This window comes from Heterodontus francisci, chromosome 23 (genome assembly GCF_036365525.1).
Source record: "Heterodontus francisci isolate sHetFra1 chromosome 23, sHetFra1.hap1, whole genome shotgun sequence".
In the NCBI taxonomy this organism is placed as follows: Eukaryota; Metazoa; Chordata; class Chondrichthyes; order Heterodontiformes; family Heterodontidae; genus Heterodontus; species Heterodontus francisci.
The window spans coordinates 34154086-34170880 of record NC_090393.1 but is presented as its reverse complement, the minus strand read 5'-3'; the positions used below and the strand labels follow the sequence as shown (position 1 = coordinate 34170880).

The following is a 16795-nucleotide window of genomic DNA, read 5'->3' as shown; positions in this document are numbered from 1 at the left end:
TGTTATTAAAAAAAAAGCTCACCTGTCATTGAGCTGAAGACTGACCTCAAGGGGCATGTCTTCAGCTTGTGATGTCGCTAAGGGGCATGGTTTCGCCCACATTGCGCCATGCTGGAAGACCTCGCTGTTAGTCCAGCCGCTAGGTCCTGCTGCAGCAAGAAGAGGAAGTTTTCACTGCAGGCAATGAACCAGGTTAAGTACGGATTTTTTGTGCAGTCAACAGTGATCACATACAAGTGGAATATTTGCTACCTTGTATTTTTTTTTGAAAAAGCACGCATGCATGTTGTGATTTTAAATCACGTACCTAGGGCTCCCTCTCCCATACAGCTTTATATCTGCATTTTGTTCTAGTATCCATTCTCAGTTAAGCCTTTCTAAAGGAGACAGCAACCAGATCCACAGTGCATGTATCGGTGACACAAGTCACCTTACTAGTAGTTTCATGGCATTGGGTGAGAAATTAGATGGCTACACAAGCCATCAATTATTCTGTTTTTTTATGACTTTAATGTTTATGGCGGTACAAATTTTCAGTGATTTGGTGGCTCTGATTTGGTGGCTCTGATGTGGTTTAAACTTAGTGGTAAAATCTTTGAAAGAATCTGTTTTAAATTCTAAAACATTTAGTTGTGCCTTTCCATATGAGATATATAAATATAATTATGTAATGTAATAAAATGTGAGAATCACTAATAAATATAATTTATTTTTCTTCTTGGTTGTAAAAAGTAGGAATTGATCAAACTATTATTGGCTTTCATATCTCGAATTTTCAGATCATGGCTCAGGAGTTTCTGGATGGTGAAGTACCCTTGGATGTTTTCATTGACCAGTATCAGAATAAACGGAAACTTGCTCATCAGCGGCGGGTGAAAATTGAGAAGTTGCAAGAGATTGTCTTAAAAGGACCGAGGCCAACTCGGGCACGGTTACCACAGCTACAGAAGCAACCTGAGCCAATACAGACAAATCAGAATTCCAACTCTACAGAATCCAACACTCCCGCTGTTGTGCCTCGGAGGGTTCCACCACCCCCACCCACTCAAACAGGAGCCTTCCCCACTCCATTTACAAGTGCGGCCCTGGGAGCAGAATCAGTACCTCCTTATCCATCTGCTTACCCTCCTATCCCACCAAGATCGGGGAACAATGCTCCAATTTCCACATCTCAGTTGGGTTATCCACTACAGTACAGGCCACCTTGTCCTCCACCAGTCGCTCAGAAAACTGGACAACGTCCTCCGCAACCAGGCTTTATTCTGCAGTAATCTTATGAAATGGGGTCCATTGCATTATTTGCATAGGTGCTTTAAATTCTGCTGAAATGTTCAGTGTCTGATAAAGTGTACGTGATCTGTATTTCTTTGAGGGGAAATTAATGCATCTGTTTGACTGCAAGTTAGAAGTTTCCTCCTGCATGGCATATTTTCATAAGAATTTCAGAAAATTCTGTACAGCTGCAAAGTTCTATTTTGTGTGAACATTTTTGGAGAAAATGTTTGAAGATGTAATGGGGCCTTTTACCCTAATCTTTCAATTTTATAACTCTTGAATCCATTGCATTTTTTGGATGGACATTAGTGGAAATTCATTAGAATCAACTGATGCAAAAAAACTGCAAAAAAACCCACCAATGCTGATACATGAAGTTCATTAAAATTTAGGAACAGTCCAGTAGCGCACAATTTAGGGAAATTTATTTGCTGATTCACATTTAGAACTAAGTTTATTTGTTTCTGAAAAATTACATTTTTCTGCTTTATACACTGCTTGGCCATAGGCATAGACTGTAGAATCCTTGCAGGTCTCATAACCCTAACTGTATTTGTCCCTGTAGAAGAGGGGTGGGGTGGGGTGGGGAGGTGATATGATTGGATAATGAAGACTATGAAGTTTATGCCTGTGATTGTATGATTGGATATACTTTTTTCAAACTTTCTGCTGAATTTTACCCTGTTTTGAAGGGGAGACTTGATTGTATTTCAGCATTAATGGAGTAGAGTTATTGAATCGTAGTTATCTTTCAATTAAACGTCATGTTAAGGTTTCTTAAACTAGCTGTAATCAGTCAAACAGGATACCTGAAATATTAGAATGTCTTGCTGACATGTACAAACCACTTTTAAAACTTTACAGATCTTATGACTACAAAATAAACTGTTATCTTCTCTTTTGCCACATTTGACTCAGCTTTAATTAAAAAGCTTAGGGTAGAAACTTGTCTTGGGCATTAGAGTAAAATTGGAGGTTTCACGTTAACTGCCTGTTGCACGCCCTGCCTTTAAAGTCAGTGGGTCTGAATATCAGGCAGGCCGTATACCAGTCTGTCAATGCACTACCACAGAAGACTATTTTCTACCTCTTTAAAACATTATATTCTACAATTACACCTCTTGGGCTTTTGTCTCGTGAAATACAGGAACTGGATTCTGTTTCGTTAACTGTGTTACATTGTGATGAAACGGCTTTAAAATTGTGAACATGGGTAGAGTTAAAGCTACAGGAAGAATGTTAGATAACCTTGTTCCACCAGATGTATTGGAAAAATTGTAATAGATTCAAAAAATTTTTATTGAGTAATCGGTGTTGCACATTTTATCCGTTGTATCTGATGCATGTTAAGCAGTTCCTTGCAGGGCTAAAAACAGATGGGCTACTTCATTTATCTGCAGACTCATGGCTCAAGGTATCATTTTGTGGCTGAATATGGAGTCTAGAACATATATATTTTATGTGCCTTAGCGATATTGGTTATAATGGACAATGGAAAATGTTTTGCTTTGTAAGCTTGTGATGCTCGTGGGCAGCACATAACTTTTCATATAAAATGTATGATTTTGGGGGAAGGGCAGTAATCAGAATATTTGACTATTTAAACTGGTAGCAGTGTACAGTATATCGAAATTGAAATGTTAAATGACTAATCTCCGAATGTTAATATTGAAATTGAGAAAATTAGTTGGTGGCAAGATGACTCCTTGTGTGCTAGAATGTGTTATTGCTAATGACTGACAGTCCAATCTCTTAACTGTTTCCTTATCCTAAAATTGCATATTGAGTTGCAAAAGTTCTTTGGCATATTTTGTCATTTACAACTCAGTCAAATAATGTAGCAACATTTTAAATCTTGCGATTGAGTATGATTTGTAGGACAACTTGGTCAAATTGCTTAAGTTGTCTCAATAGAGCCCTAAGATTAACAATGTTTGCTACAATTCTTCATTCATCAATAACTGAAATATTTTTATATTAGCTGGTAACTATGTGCCTACCATAGGAAAAACTCATACTTCGATTTCAAATGTTTTTTAAGCTAAAATTTGACAACACTTTCGTGAAATTTATAGTTCATAACTGCTGTTACTAATTGTTGTAGTGGTGAGCTACAAAAAGTTACCTCAGAATATTTTAATCATTCTATTAATAAAATCCAATGTACTATCTCCATTTCCTATGTCTCTAGTTTCAATTCTTCTGAATTCTCAATAAAAGAGGGTGTCTCTAATTACAATGTGAGTCCTGCATTGAGTTTGATGTCTCTTTTAGCACTAAATTTAAAGAGTAATTTTACTGGCCAGTGAGTAGATCTACTAACGTAGAAATTAACAATATGCCATTGTTATTTGCATTGTCATTGGAAATAGATGTTATTGAGATTTTAAAAAAAAAACATTTTTGAAAATCCTGGTTTTAACATTTGTGCGAATGATATAAAGTAGTAGGTGTCAATATCTCATTTTTGAGTTGAACATCATCTGTTGTGGCTGTAGAGGCTGACTTGAGTGGCAATCCCTTCCACAGCTGCCACAGATGAATATCGTTGTCCCAAGATCGACTGATGTTTTTTTCCTTCCGGGCGCTCTCATCTGCCATCTGGTCATTCCTTTTCTCCTCTGCTTTTTCCACGCCCTTCCTGACTGCCATTTTCAGGAACTCCAGTCAGCAGCAAGGACATCCCATGCATGGACTCTAATCCCAGTCAGCTTGAGGTCTCGCTTGCAGATATCCTCTAATCACAGATGTTGGCGACCTATTGGTCTGTTGCCAATAGCAAGCTCGCCATAGAGCACATCTTTGTTGCCCATTCGGCACACGTGACCCAGCCAACGAAGTCGCCACTGACTCAGGGAAAATATGCTGGGGGTCAATGCATGCTGGTGTACTTCCATATTCAGCACTCTTACCTTCCAGGAGATGCCCAATATCCATCTGAGGTGGTGGAGGTGGAAGCTGTTCAACCGTTTTCCTTAGTTTGCTTAAGTTCTCCATGCTTTCCTGCTATAAAGGAGAGTTCTGAGAACACAAGCCTGGTACACATGGAGCTTTGTATTTTGGGTTAGTTTGCTGTTGGTCTTGTTACAAAAGTGCTTCCATTTAAAAAAAAATAAATAAAATTTTTGAGGACTTGTGTTAAAACTAAAAAGATTCCATGGATGTTTTTTTTTTACTAAGTTCACTGGAAGGACACTAGAAATATTTGTAAAACATCTGTGCTGGAAGTCATGTGCTTTGGACTCAGTAAACAACAGAATCCTTGGTGACCTGGGGAAAAATGGTTACAGAGAAGACACATGTCAAGGTTTATGGAGGTCAGGAGGTCAACTCTCTGGGGTTTGGATATTGTTTTCAGTGCAGTTGGGGTTTGAACACAGTTAGTGATTACCTGCCAAGGAAAGAAGAAACCACCCAGCTCACCACCACTTCTACCTCTGAAGAAATCTTGCAAAGATCCAGTGTGGGAGAGCTAAAATCCCTGATGCTGCATAGCTCCTGAGAAGCTGAGGAAAAAAGTCCTGAGATTTAAGTGTGTGCTGGCAGAAAACCCTGATGCCACATTTCTCCAGGAAAGCCTACTAGAATAATTCCTGACATCTCTAGAATGGACTGCTTCTGAAACGATCCCAGTGACCCGTCTCTGTATACCCGGATGTCAGACCAAAAAAAGACAACTGACTTACATTTTTTTTAAATCAAGGATTAGCAAGTATTTGGCCAAAGTAGTTTTTTTGTCTTTTATTTGTAACAGGCATCTGCGGAGAGAACTTCTATACTTTTTTTTACCTGTGTGAGTGTAATTGTGGGATTTTAAAACAAGAACTTTCATATTTCAATCTGTTAATGCTTTGCTTCAGTACTTTTTAAGTCTAGTTTTATAATAGACTGATAATTTTGTTTATTAAAGAAACCTGGTTGGTGTATTCTGGGATATAAAAAGAGTGCATGATTGGCTGTACCGGTAACTGGATAAACATTTAAATATATGTTGTGACCTATGGAGAAGTAGAAATAGAAAAGACAATGTGCTCCTTCCCACCTCAGTCGTAACAGTCCACACTCATCTTCTCAACTTTGACGTGATAGCTGCAGCCTTGGCAATCCTGGTACTGATTTTGGCATCGAGACAGATCACTGGTGATTGTTGATCCGAGGTATTTGAAGCAGTCAATGACTTCCAAAGGGATGGCATTGATGTTGATGGAAGGTATAGTCTCTATGTCTGGCCCATAACTTTTTAACTGACAGAACAATGCATGTTCTCGTGGAAAGAAGAGATGACACCCAAGAGCCCAGGGGGGCAGCCTATTTTCTGTAGCGGTTTGAAGAGTCCATCTCTGCTGACAAGATGAAGGTATGAAGTATGAAAAATAAGAATTGTTAAATGTCATAGTTGAGTTCAAATTCCGTCTAAAAAATTGCCTGTTAAGATCTTTAAATTTTATTTAACCGTAATCATGCTAAGGATCTAATACTGAAATCGCTGTTCTGTATTATTTGACACCTTCAGCTGCTGCTCACTCATTATATAATCCTGCAGAATCAAAACAGCAGGGGCGTACGCTGTACAATAGTAATACTGAAAATCTTTTGGTAATTCAAATTTTCCCCCCATTTTTGTGCTAAAGATTATCTATGTCAGCTGTTTGAAATTTCTTGCAAGCAAATTTCAAATACCAATTTTCAAAATTAATCTACATACAATTTGTACAGAATCAGTGGAAGTTATTTTCAAAAGCCCTCAGATGTGCCGCCTCAGTATAAAGGAGTATTGTTGACTTGGACTAGGGTCTAAAACACTTGGATCATTTTCCATTTTTGATCATGGATATGAATGGGATGTTGAAATTCTGCCTTTTAACTGTTGTAGTTGGCACACAGGTGATCAGTCAAATTGGATTATTTATAAAGACTTTGATTCACATTGGGATGCTATAAAGGATTCACATAACTCATTGCAATTAAAGCACTGATTCTTGCTGTAATTTGTGACAACTGATGTCTAGTGTATTGTGAAGTTTGTTAACTCAGAAAATGTAGATAAATTGTTACTTTGTATTGCCTGACATTTCATGTGCGTGTACATTTGCGTAAATCATTTGTTCTCCCTCTTCAGGCTCCATACATTGCCTGTTTATGATTTCAACAACTTGTATTTCTCTACTACCTTCCACATAAAGTAACCCAAGGTACTTTGCAAATTGGTGGACACTGTTCAGGCAGTAGGGGAGATGACTGAATAAGTGATCAAAAGATAATTGTGATTTTTAAAGGTGGGGTAATGAGGCAGAGATGTTTAGAAACCAAATTCCAGAATATGAGTGATTTGATGTTGAGTCAGTCAGCAAAAGTGGAGGATGGGGGTATGTTAGAGTAAGGATATGTGGCTGAGATGTAGTGCTGAAGAGATTGCTGTGATAGGGATAATAGATGGATTTGAAGATGCACTAAATCACAGAAGTTAAGTAGGCGTGCAGGAAAGGATAGAGCATGACGAGCTTGAATTTGTGTAGGGCAGAACTAGGTAAGTTGAGCAGCGGAGCACTAGAGAACTTCAATTTCAAGCCAATGAGGGCCTAGATATGAGGCAGTGTGGATCAGTTATGGTGACCATGAGACTACTGGATTGTCATTTAATGAACCAGATGGGTTTTCAAAATTTCCTTTAGGGAAGGAAATTACCATCTTTACTTGGTCTGACCTATGTGATTCCAGACCCACAGCAATGTGGTTGATTCTTAACTGCCTGAAATGGCCTAGCAAGCAGCTCCTTTTGTATTCAAGAAGATGGCTAACCACCTTTTCAAGAGCAATGAGCAATAAATACTGGCCTTGCCTGTGATGCCCATATCCTGTGATTGAATTATAAAACTAGGAGTTTAGGTGGGTGATGTCCCAGAGTTTGAAGTAACCATTGTATGTATTTGGGTGCTAACTCCATGTTTGAGAATCATCTCACTGAAGCGGTATATAGATGAATCATCTGGGGAACCAAGGCAAGCTGGAAAGGTATTGAAAATGACATAAGTGGGTTGTGACTGTTAGGTACAGTTCCCTCTCCTGGTTCTATTCTTAAACATGAGGCAGCACTTCCAGGATCAACATGGGGACAAAATTGGAATTCTGGGTGATAGTGACCCAGTGGCTCAGTGGGTAATGAGACGTATAAAAGCAGAAAGTTCCCATGGAGTTGTTAGGCCCCCATGTTTGATCTGTGCTGTGTTATCTGATCTCAGCTAGGGTTCAAGTTTGGGTATTACAATTGGGCTGAGTGTCCATCAGCAAAAGAAAAACACCAGAAATCCTATTCCTGATGGTTTCCAGCAGGGATTACTGGAAAGCAATGTGAATGTTGGATGAGAATTTGATCAGTCTCGACTGGGCCAAGGGGCACTCAGGACAACTATAACACCTGCACTGCTTGGCAGAGACTGACTCACTCAGCACTGATCAGATTTGATCATGGAATAACACCACACCAGCTGTAAGAACTACCCACTGGGTAGAATGAATCTAATTACACTGAGACTGATTACATAAATGTGATGATTTAAAACTTTGTAGCATGCTGTCCTGTACATTATAGGTCTTGTATAATAGAAATGAGCAAAATAGCTCCCCTGGTGGCACAATGGGTAAATGCATACTGTGGAGCCATACTGTAGGTCAGAATAGTACTGGCTTACAGAAGATGAAGCAATTCATTCTTGGAAAAATATATATCTTGTTTCGTCTGGGATTGAACATGAAATAAATTGGGACTACTGCTTGTGAGCGAGGAATAGTTTTATAATTCCAGGTTGGGGTGAGGGGGAAAATGTCCTTCTCTTTTCCACCCCCCCCCACCCCCCACATCAATTTCCATGACACCTCAGTGTCTATGCAAGGACTGGATTTTTTTCAAAACAATTATTTGGGGCAATGATAGTTTTAATTGTCCCAGTGTCCTGTGTTTAGAGTTCTCAATGGAGCTGGTTTTAGGGATATTTCCAATGGATCTGCTGTTAATGTAGTAAATAGCTTAAGCTGTACAGAACAGGAAGGGCGTATGTTTGATCCTTGGGCCGTGCTATGTTACCTGATCTCAGCTGAAGTGCTTTTTAGGGTTGATACAGTTGGTCACATCAGCTCAGGATAAGGGAGGAGAAAATGACCAGGTTTCCTGCTTCTGACTCCTACTCGGTGCACCTGAGGACAGGATCAAGTTTGACTTTGCTGTTATGTAACCTCTCAATGCTTATTGTGTGGGCATGTAAAGGGAAGAAGGTGAGGCAAAATTCCTCCCAGTACTAACTCATCAGTAGGAAACAGGATTTCATGATTTTGATGCAGGCTGCCTTTTGACTTGTCGGATACTGGAGGACAACACCACCCATTCCAGACCCCAACACTAAGTAAACATGATCAAGGGTGGAGGATTAAAACAATATTGTTACTGTCAAGTGGGAAGGGGTTGAAAGGCTTCCCTCTCCTTGTTGGACCACAACAGGTTTAGTTCTTAAAGTGGATGTACTGGCCAATTCAATAGGTTTTTGGTTCTTGTCATAACCAGAATCAATCAATTGGACAGGTTTTCTTGAGTTAACACAAACAGGTTAACTTTATTGTATCTAAACCGAACTAATAAGACTAATGAACACCCAATTTGCGCAGACACACACACACAGGTTGCAGAGTGGGGAAAGGTAGATTGGTTGATTTAGACTCCATAAAAAAAAAGCGTACAGTCTGTGGAGTTTGGTGATTCATCTGGCTGCTAGCTGAATTCAGTGGGCCTGAGCCTTTTACTTTGTAGAGGTAGATGACTGGTTCGGTGAATTTCTTAGAGCTAATGATGCAGATGATTTCCTCCACCAGGGTTTTTGATTGTTGCCAGAGTATGCAAAGGCGGTCAGTCAACAAGCAGGATTTGAAAGCTTTCAAGCTGGAATGGAGAGAGAGAGAGGAGGGGTGGGGGGGGGAAGGAACTCCCACTTAGTCTGCTCATGTGCTCATGTCAGACTCCAGTTGCTTCTCCTTTGTTGCAGAGAAAAACACCAGCTTAAAACCACAGATGGGGCAGGGCTTGATACATGACAGTCACTCATTCAAACGTAGCAGTTAGCAGTATTTCTCAGCTTGCTGAGAGAGCAGGTAGTTCCTTTGAACCTCCTAGATCTTCATTCTTCCTGGGGACTTAGCAGACATTTCATCTCTCTCCTCACAAGCATTGCATTGTAGGAATCAGTGTTACAAATTAGGTAATCATAAGCTGAAACGATGACTTTGCTGGCAGCTTGACTTTTTAAAATGTCTTTTAAAAACATATTGCCATAATATATAAACTTTTCAAAGTGGGGTAAAACAGCCTAGACAGAACAAGCTACAGAATGGACCAGAGTTGGCAACTATCCAAATTTTTTTAATTCCTCAATTTTCTAAGACTGGTTATCATTGATTAGGATCTGGATGTAGGATATATATTTTAGCAAATAAGTGGTAATTGTTCCCTGTGGTCCATGCATTTAATTGTATGGCTGTATTTTTGACCTGGGCACTACGTGAGCCTGTTTCTGACTTACTGTGTGCAGTGACACTCAATTATTGGGAGTGCCTTCGCACTCTAAATCAACCGATCTCCCTTGTTTTTGTAGGCCCTCTTATATAAATACCATCTGTGCCTAGAGACTGAGTCTTTTTAGCTTTCTAGGGCATTTATATTGACGTAATTGATTTTGCTTAGGTTATTGCTGTAGCCAGCAGTTGCACATGTCACTCCTTGGAGAAGTAACCATTCAGAATATTTGCTGTGTAATGCCCATATGCCTCCACAATATCCACCCTTGCCTTCCCTCGGTATCCTTGGATCCATCTCATCTGGTCCTGGTGACTTATCAACTTTAAGTATGGGCAGCGTTTCTAATACCATCAAATTTTAGCCCGGCCAGTGTCTCAGCTACCTCCTCTTTCCCTATGACTTGCAAGAACCCCCTCTGGAAATTCACCCCCAAAGTTTCTGACAGAAGTCACAGTAGGAAGACTGAGTTAATAAAGTCAATTTTCATATGGCTGCCTTCTGAGGAGGGATCCTCCAAACCAACAATAGCAACCCTTTTTTGTATAAACACTACCCACCCCCTATCTCAAAGAACAAAGAAAATTACAGCACAGGAACAGGCCCTTCGGCCCTCCAAGCCTACGCCGATCCAAATCCTCTATCTAAACCTGTCGCCTATTTTCTAAGGGTCTGCAGCTCTTTACTTCCTGCCCATTCATGTATCTGTCTAGATACATCTTAAAAGACGCTATCGTGCCCGCGTCTACCACCTCCGCTGGCAATGCGTTCCATGCACCCACCACCCTCTGCGTAAAGAAATTTCCATGCATATCCCCCCTAAACTTTTCCCCTTTCACTTTGAACTCGTGTCCCCTTGTAATTGAATCCCCCACTCTGGGGAAAAAGCTTCTTGCTATCCACTCTGTCTATACCTCTCATGATTTTGTACACCTCAATCAGGTCCCCCCTCAACCTCTGTCTTTCTAATGAAAATAATCCTAATCTACTCAACCTCTCTTCATAGCTAGCGCCCTCCATACCAGGCAACATCCTGGTGAATCTCCTCTGCACCCTCTCCAAAGCATCCACATCCTTTTGGTAATGTGGCGACCAGAACTGCACGCAGTATTCCAAATGTGGCCGAACCAAAGTCCTATACAACTGTAACATGACCTGCCAACTCTTGTACTCAGTACCCCGTCCGATGAAGGAAAGCATGCCGTATGCCTTCTTGACCACTCTATTGACCTGCGTTGCCACCTTCAGGGAACAATGGACCTGAACACCCAAATCTCTCTGTACATCAATTTTCCCCAGGACTTTTCCATTTACTGTATAGTTCACTTGAATTGGATCTTCCAAAATGCATCACCTCGCATTTGCCCTGATTGAACTCCATCTGCCATTTCTCTGCCCAACTCTCCAGTCTATCTATATTCTGCTGTATTCTCTGACAGTCCCCTGCTACTCCACCAATCTTAGTGTCGTCTGCAAACTTGCTAATCAGACCACCTATACTTTCCTCCAAATCGTTTATGTATATCACAAACAACAGTGGTCCCAGCACGGATCCCTGTGGAACACCACTGGTCACACGTCTCCATTTTGAGAAACTCCCTTCCACTGCTACTCTCTGTCTCCTGTTACCCAGCCAGTTCTTTATCCATCTAGCTAGTACACCTTGGACCCCATGCGCCTTCACTTTCTCCATCAGCCTACCATGGGGAACCTTATCAAACGCCTTACTGAAGTCCATGTATATGACATCTACAGCCCTTCCCTCATCAATCAACTTTGTCACTTCCTCAAAGAATTCTATTAAGTTGGTAAGACATGACCTTCCCTGCACAAAACCATGTTGTCTATCACTGATAAGCCCATTTTCTTCCAGATGGGAATAGATCCTATCCCTCAGTATCTTCTCCAGCAGCTTCCCTACCACTGACGTCAGGCTCACCGGTCTATAATTACCTGGATTATCCCTGCTACCCTTCTTAAACAAGGGGACAACATTAGCAATTCTCCAGTCCTCCGGGACCTCACCCGTGTTTAAGGATGTTGCAAAGATATCTGTTAAGGCCCCAACTAATTCCTCTCTCGCTTCCCACAGTAACCTGGGATAGATTCCATCCGGACCTGGGGACTTGTCCACCTTAATGCCTTTTAGAATACCCAACACTTCCTCCCTCCTTATGCCGACTTGACCTAGAGTAATCAAACATCTGTCCCTAACCTCCACATCCGTCATGTCCCTCTCCTCGGTGAATACCGATGCAAAGTACTCATTTAGAATCTCACCCATTATCTCTGACTCCACGCATTACTTTCCTCCTTTGTCCTTGAGTGGGCCAATCCTTTCTCTAGTTACCCTCTTGCTCCTTATATATGAATAAAAGGCTTTGGGATTTTCCTTAACCCTGTTTGCTAAAGATATTTCATGATCCCTTTTAGCCCTCTTAATTCCTCGTTTCAGATTGTGCCTACAATCCCGATATTCTTTCAAAGCTTCGTCTTTCTTCAGCCGCCTAGACCTTATGTATGCTTCCTTTTTCCTCTTAGCTAGTCTCACAATTTCACCTGTCATCCATGGTTCCCTAATCTTGCCATTTCTATCCCTCATTTTCACAGGAACATGTCTCTTCACGCTAATCAACCTCTCTTTAAAAGCCTCCCACATATCAAATGTGGATTTACCTTCAAACAGCTGCTCCCAATCTACATTCCCCAGCTCCTGCCGAATTTTGGTATAGTTGGCCTTCCCCCACTTTAGCACTCTTCCTTTAGGACCACTCTCGTCTTTGTCCATGAGTATTCTAAAACTTACAGAATTGTGATCACTATTCCCAAAGTAGTCCCCTACTGAAACGTCAACCACCTGGCCCGGCTCATTTCCCAACACCAGGTCCAGTATGGCCCCTTCCCGAGTTGGACTATTTACATACTGCTCTAGAAAACCCTCCTGGATGTTCCTTACAAATTCTGCTCCATCTGCTAACATAAAGTGAATCCCAGTCAATGTTGGGAAAATTAAAATCTCCTATCACCACCACCCTGTTGCTCCTACAGCTTTCCATAATCTGTTTACATATTTGTACCTCTATCTCACGCTCGCTGTTGGGAGGCCTGTAGTACAGCCCCAACATTGTTACCGCACCCTTCCTATTTCTGAGTTCTGCCCATATTGCCTCACAGCTCGAGTCCTCCATAGTGCCTTCCTTCAGCACAGCTGTGATATCCTCTTTGACCAGTACTGCAACTCCTCCACCCCTTTTACCTCTCTATCCCGCCTGACGCATCGGTATCCTGGGATATTTAGTTGCCGATCATGCCCTTCCCTTAACCAAGTCTCAGTAATAGCAATATCATACTCCCAGGTACTAATCCAAGCCCTAAGTTCATCTGCCTTACCTACTACACTTCTTGCATTAAAACAAATACACCTCAGACCACCAGTCCCTTTGCTTTCATCATCTGCTCCCTGCCTACTCTTTCCCTTAGTCACGCTGACTTCATTATCTAGTTCCTTACAGGCTTTAGTTACTACATCCTTACTCTCTACTGACCTCATTTGGTTCCCATCCCCCTGCCACATTAGTTTAAACCCTCCCCAACAGCGTTAGCAAAAGCACCCCCAAGGACATTGGTTCCAGTCCGGCCCAGGTGTAGACCGTCCAATTTGTAATAGTCCCACCTCCCCCCAGAACCGGTCCCAATGTCCCAAAAATCTGAACCCCTCCCTCCTGCACCATCTCTCAAGCCATGCATTCATCCTGACTATTCTTTCATTTCTACTCTGACTATCACGTCAGTTGCTCTCCTATCTGGGCTGTCGCAGTTTCTGCGATCTTCCCTAGCAACTGAAACATAAGCCAGTCCACTTACAGAACATCTAACAACTGTTGTTTTAACATGCCGCCATAACAATCTCATGCTCCACATCTCCAGCTCCGTGCCGAAGCAATGCTCAGTGAACTGAATACTAGAGGGTGTGGCCTGAGACATACAGCTGCTAAGCACTCAGATAAGGAAGTGGAATTATCTGATTATGAAGAATTTTTTTTTACATTTGAAGAAGTGGGAAGCCAGTGATGCTTGGGAAGGGTATGGATGATTGGTGCATCAAGAGTTTGTATTAGAGGGAAAGGCTGTTCAGTTCTGAATTCATTATTTGGGAAGTGTTCAGGTTGAACGAATATTCAATCAAATTTGCAGATGACAAGCGTATAGGTTACAATTTCAAGAACAGAGGGAAAGATAAGGATGCAAGTGAGCAATGAACAATGTTCCAGAAGTAGAACAATGCCAGCTTGGGGATTGGCCAGCTGTGCTATCTTGCTGAGGTCTGTGAGTGAGGGAGAGAGAGGCAATCCTGCCTACAGTCATATGTTAAATTGCAATAGAAATTTTCTCCTGACACTGAAACTTTACAATGGATAGAGTGAGTGAGGACAAAGACAGGCTTTCCACAGAATCTGCAAAAGGCTCAGTTTAAGGCCTCAAAAACATGTTCTTTTGATTCAAAGTATCACTAAAAGTTAAGCACAGGATTGCTCTTCAGATTTATTTTGCTCTTGTATAAATTTGATATAAATAAGGTTTATTTTGATATTTATAGTTGGTAAGCATGTTTTTCCCCCAAAGTTATCAGGAGATCAAAGGCCACTAGACATTTTTAGTCTATAACTTCAGAAAAGGGTAATTGTTTCTTCTGTAAAACATATACCTGTTAACTGGAGTGAATAGGGTAACGTTTTAGTTCATGGGACCTGTGGTTCCGATGGAAGATGCCTTGTTGCTGTGAGCATGAATTGTAACCATAGCAACTGGCTCAATGAGGGCTGAAATGGTTAGATGTGGGTTGAGTAGGTTACCAATGGTGCAAACCATTGGGGTGATGGAACTTGAAGCAATGACAAGTACTGGCCAGAACCAAAAAAGATGGGATTGTTTAGATTTGGTCAATATTGAGCAAAAGACTTTCAGTTCATCCAAAACTTTATATCCAACAGTCATGCAGTCAACGGCAGAGAGTTAAAAGTGGTTTTAGTAGCATAGTCATGAAAACTGACCTGATGTCATCAAGGTGGTTTTGAGTTAAATATTTTATTTGAGGCACACTGATTGTAAATCTGTATTAACAGTATGAGGCAACAGTGACCCTGTTTTCCAGGTACGTACTTAGGATTAGAAAATCCTGTCAGATATACAATAAATAAGTATACATTAAGTGTTAACCATTTATTTCAAATTTCACATTTAAAGTTCATAGTTTCATACATGAAATTCAGCAACACAGCTGAAGACAACTGTTCATAGGGCAAATTCTTGTATGTCTTGAAACTTTTGACTATTGCTAATAAATATACTACACCCATTAAAATGTCCACATACATACAAAAAGACTTTGCTCTATAGATTTCAATCTAAAAATGTATAATTTCTGGGGAAAGTATGTACAAAGCTTCTGAAACTAATATTTAATTACTTCAAAGATTGTGTTGCTGGTGCTTTCCAGCAAATGTTTACAGAACAATTTAATAACATTTAGGGAAAAAGACATTTCAACGTAATCAATAACAGTCTGATTCTTGATGGACCTCTGTTTACAAAAGGTTGCAATGAATGGTTACTTCAAGGATGGTAACCTTATTGTATCTCTTCCCATTCTATCCCACATGACCAATTTGAAAATGAATGTGTTTAACAATGTGATTATTTTGTGATAAGTTAACTCCTATCATTTACTTTTCATATAAATTAATTTGATAGGGAGTGATCAGATAAAACAAATTTGATAAAATGAGCAAGTAATGTTGTGGAATGTAACACTGCCATCTGATGAGCTTGACTTGAGTGAGCAGCATCGAGGAGATCCTTGTTCCCTGTTCCAGAACACTGGCAACATTTTCACTCTTCGCACACTTCCTTATTGAGAGCTCCGTAAATGAGAAACATAAGCCAGGTTGGGTGTATTTAACTGCAAAATAATGTCGAATAATTATCATAGTTGTCAGTGTTATAACCAGACAGCAGCCCACTGCTACCTCTTTTTAAAAATTTGTTCATGGGATGTGGGCGTCGCTGCCTAAGCCAGCATTTGTTGCCCATCCCCAATTGCCCTCGAGAAGGTGGTGAGCTGCATTCCTTGGGGTGTAGGTGCAGCCACAGTGCTGTTAGGGAATTCCAGATTTTGACCCAATGATCGTGAAGGAATGGCGTGTGGCTTAGAGGGGAACTTGGAGGTGGTGGGGTTCCCATATATATGCTGCCCTTGGCCTTCTAAGTGGTACAAGTTCCCGGGTTTGGAAGGTGCTTTCGAAGAAGCTTTCTTGGGCAATAACTGCAGCACATTGCTCTCTGTGGCAGTTTGCTGTGCATCCTACATTACGGCTGTAAAGCATTTTGGGATGTCCTGAGGTCATGAAAAGCTCAATATAAATGCAAGTCTTTCTGATCAATGTCACCCACATTCTGAAGGAAGTCAGAATTAATAGCTTAAGAATCTTCAGAATCAGATCCTTAGGTACCAATGTTCACCGAATTTCTGGAATTAGGTGTAGCAGAAAAAGGTACAACCATTAAATGAGAGGGGTCAGACTTACCTGACTATCTTTCTTTGCTGGGATGTTTGGTTTTTGGGAAAGTGGTGGCTTCTTTGAAATCTCAGGTTTAGAAGGTGGGTTTTCAACTTCCAATATTTCATCATACATTCCTCCCAGCTCATAGTGTTTCTTCCTTAAATCTCCCAGCTTCATTCTCTCCTGCTGCAGTTTATTTTCCAGCTCCAACACTTTCACCTGAATGAAGGACAAAGAAAGCAGTTAGTAGGGTTCTTGGACCCTTCATGTACTATGATGTAATCTTCCCCAGGTGTTTGAAAATACTTTAAAAGGCCCAATAACTTAATTAGAAAAGATCTAGCCAACCTGATTTTATTTTTAGAGGAGTAAGAGTGATGCCTCCAGGGGGTAAATGTTGAAA

General features: G+C 40.8%; 2 protein-coding genes across 3 annotated transcripts in view; one reads left to right on the top strand and one right to left on the bottom strand.

Annotated features, from left to right (window-relative positions):
- Positions 1-3453, top strand: part of vps37ba (VPS37B subunit of ESCRT-I a) — a 47309-nt gene extending 43856 nt beyond the window's left edge. For both annotated transcript variants that reach the window (XM_068055062.1, XM_068055063.1), the window contains one exon: positions 780-3453. In XM_068055062.1, coding sequence (XP_067911163.1) covers positions 780-1271 — 492 coding nt within the window. In that variant the 3' untranslated portion in view covers positions 1272-3453. The remainder of the gene's footprint in view (positions 1-779) is intronic.
- Positions 3454-15069: 11616 nt separating this feature from the next.
- The window catches only part of LOC137382723 (huntingtin-interacting protein 1-related protein-like), a 128117-nt gene continuing 126391 nt past the window's right edge, over positions 15070-16795 (bottom strand). Inside the window, exons 31-32 of the mRNA XM_068055055.1 lie at positions 16417-16611; positions 15070-15791 (exon numbers count right to left, since the gene is read on the bottom strand). Of these exons, the coding sequence (XP_067911156.1) occupies positions 15741-15791; positions 16417-16611 (246 nt within the window). The 3' untranslated portion in view covers positions 15070-15740. The remainder of the gene's footprint in view (positions 15792-16416; positions 16612-16795) is intronic.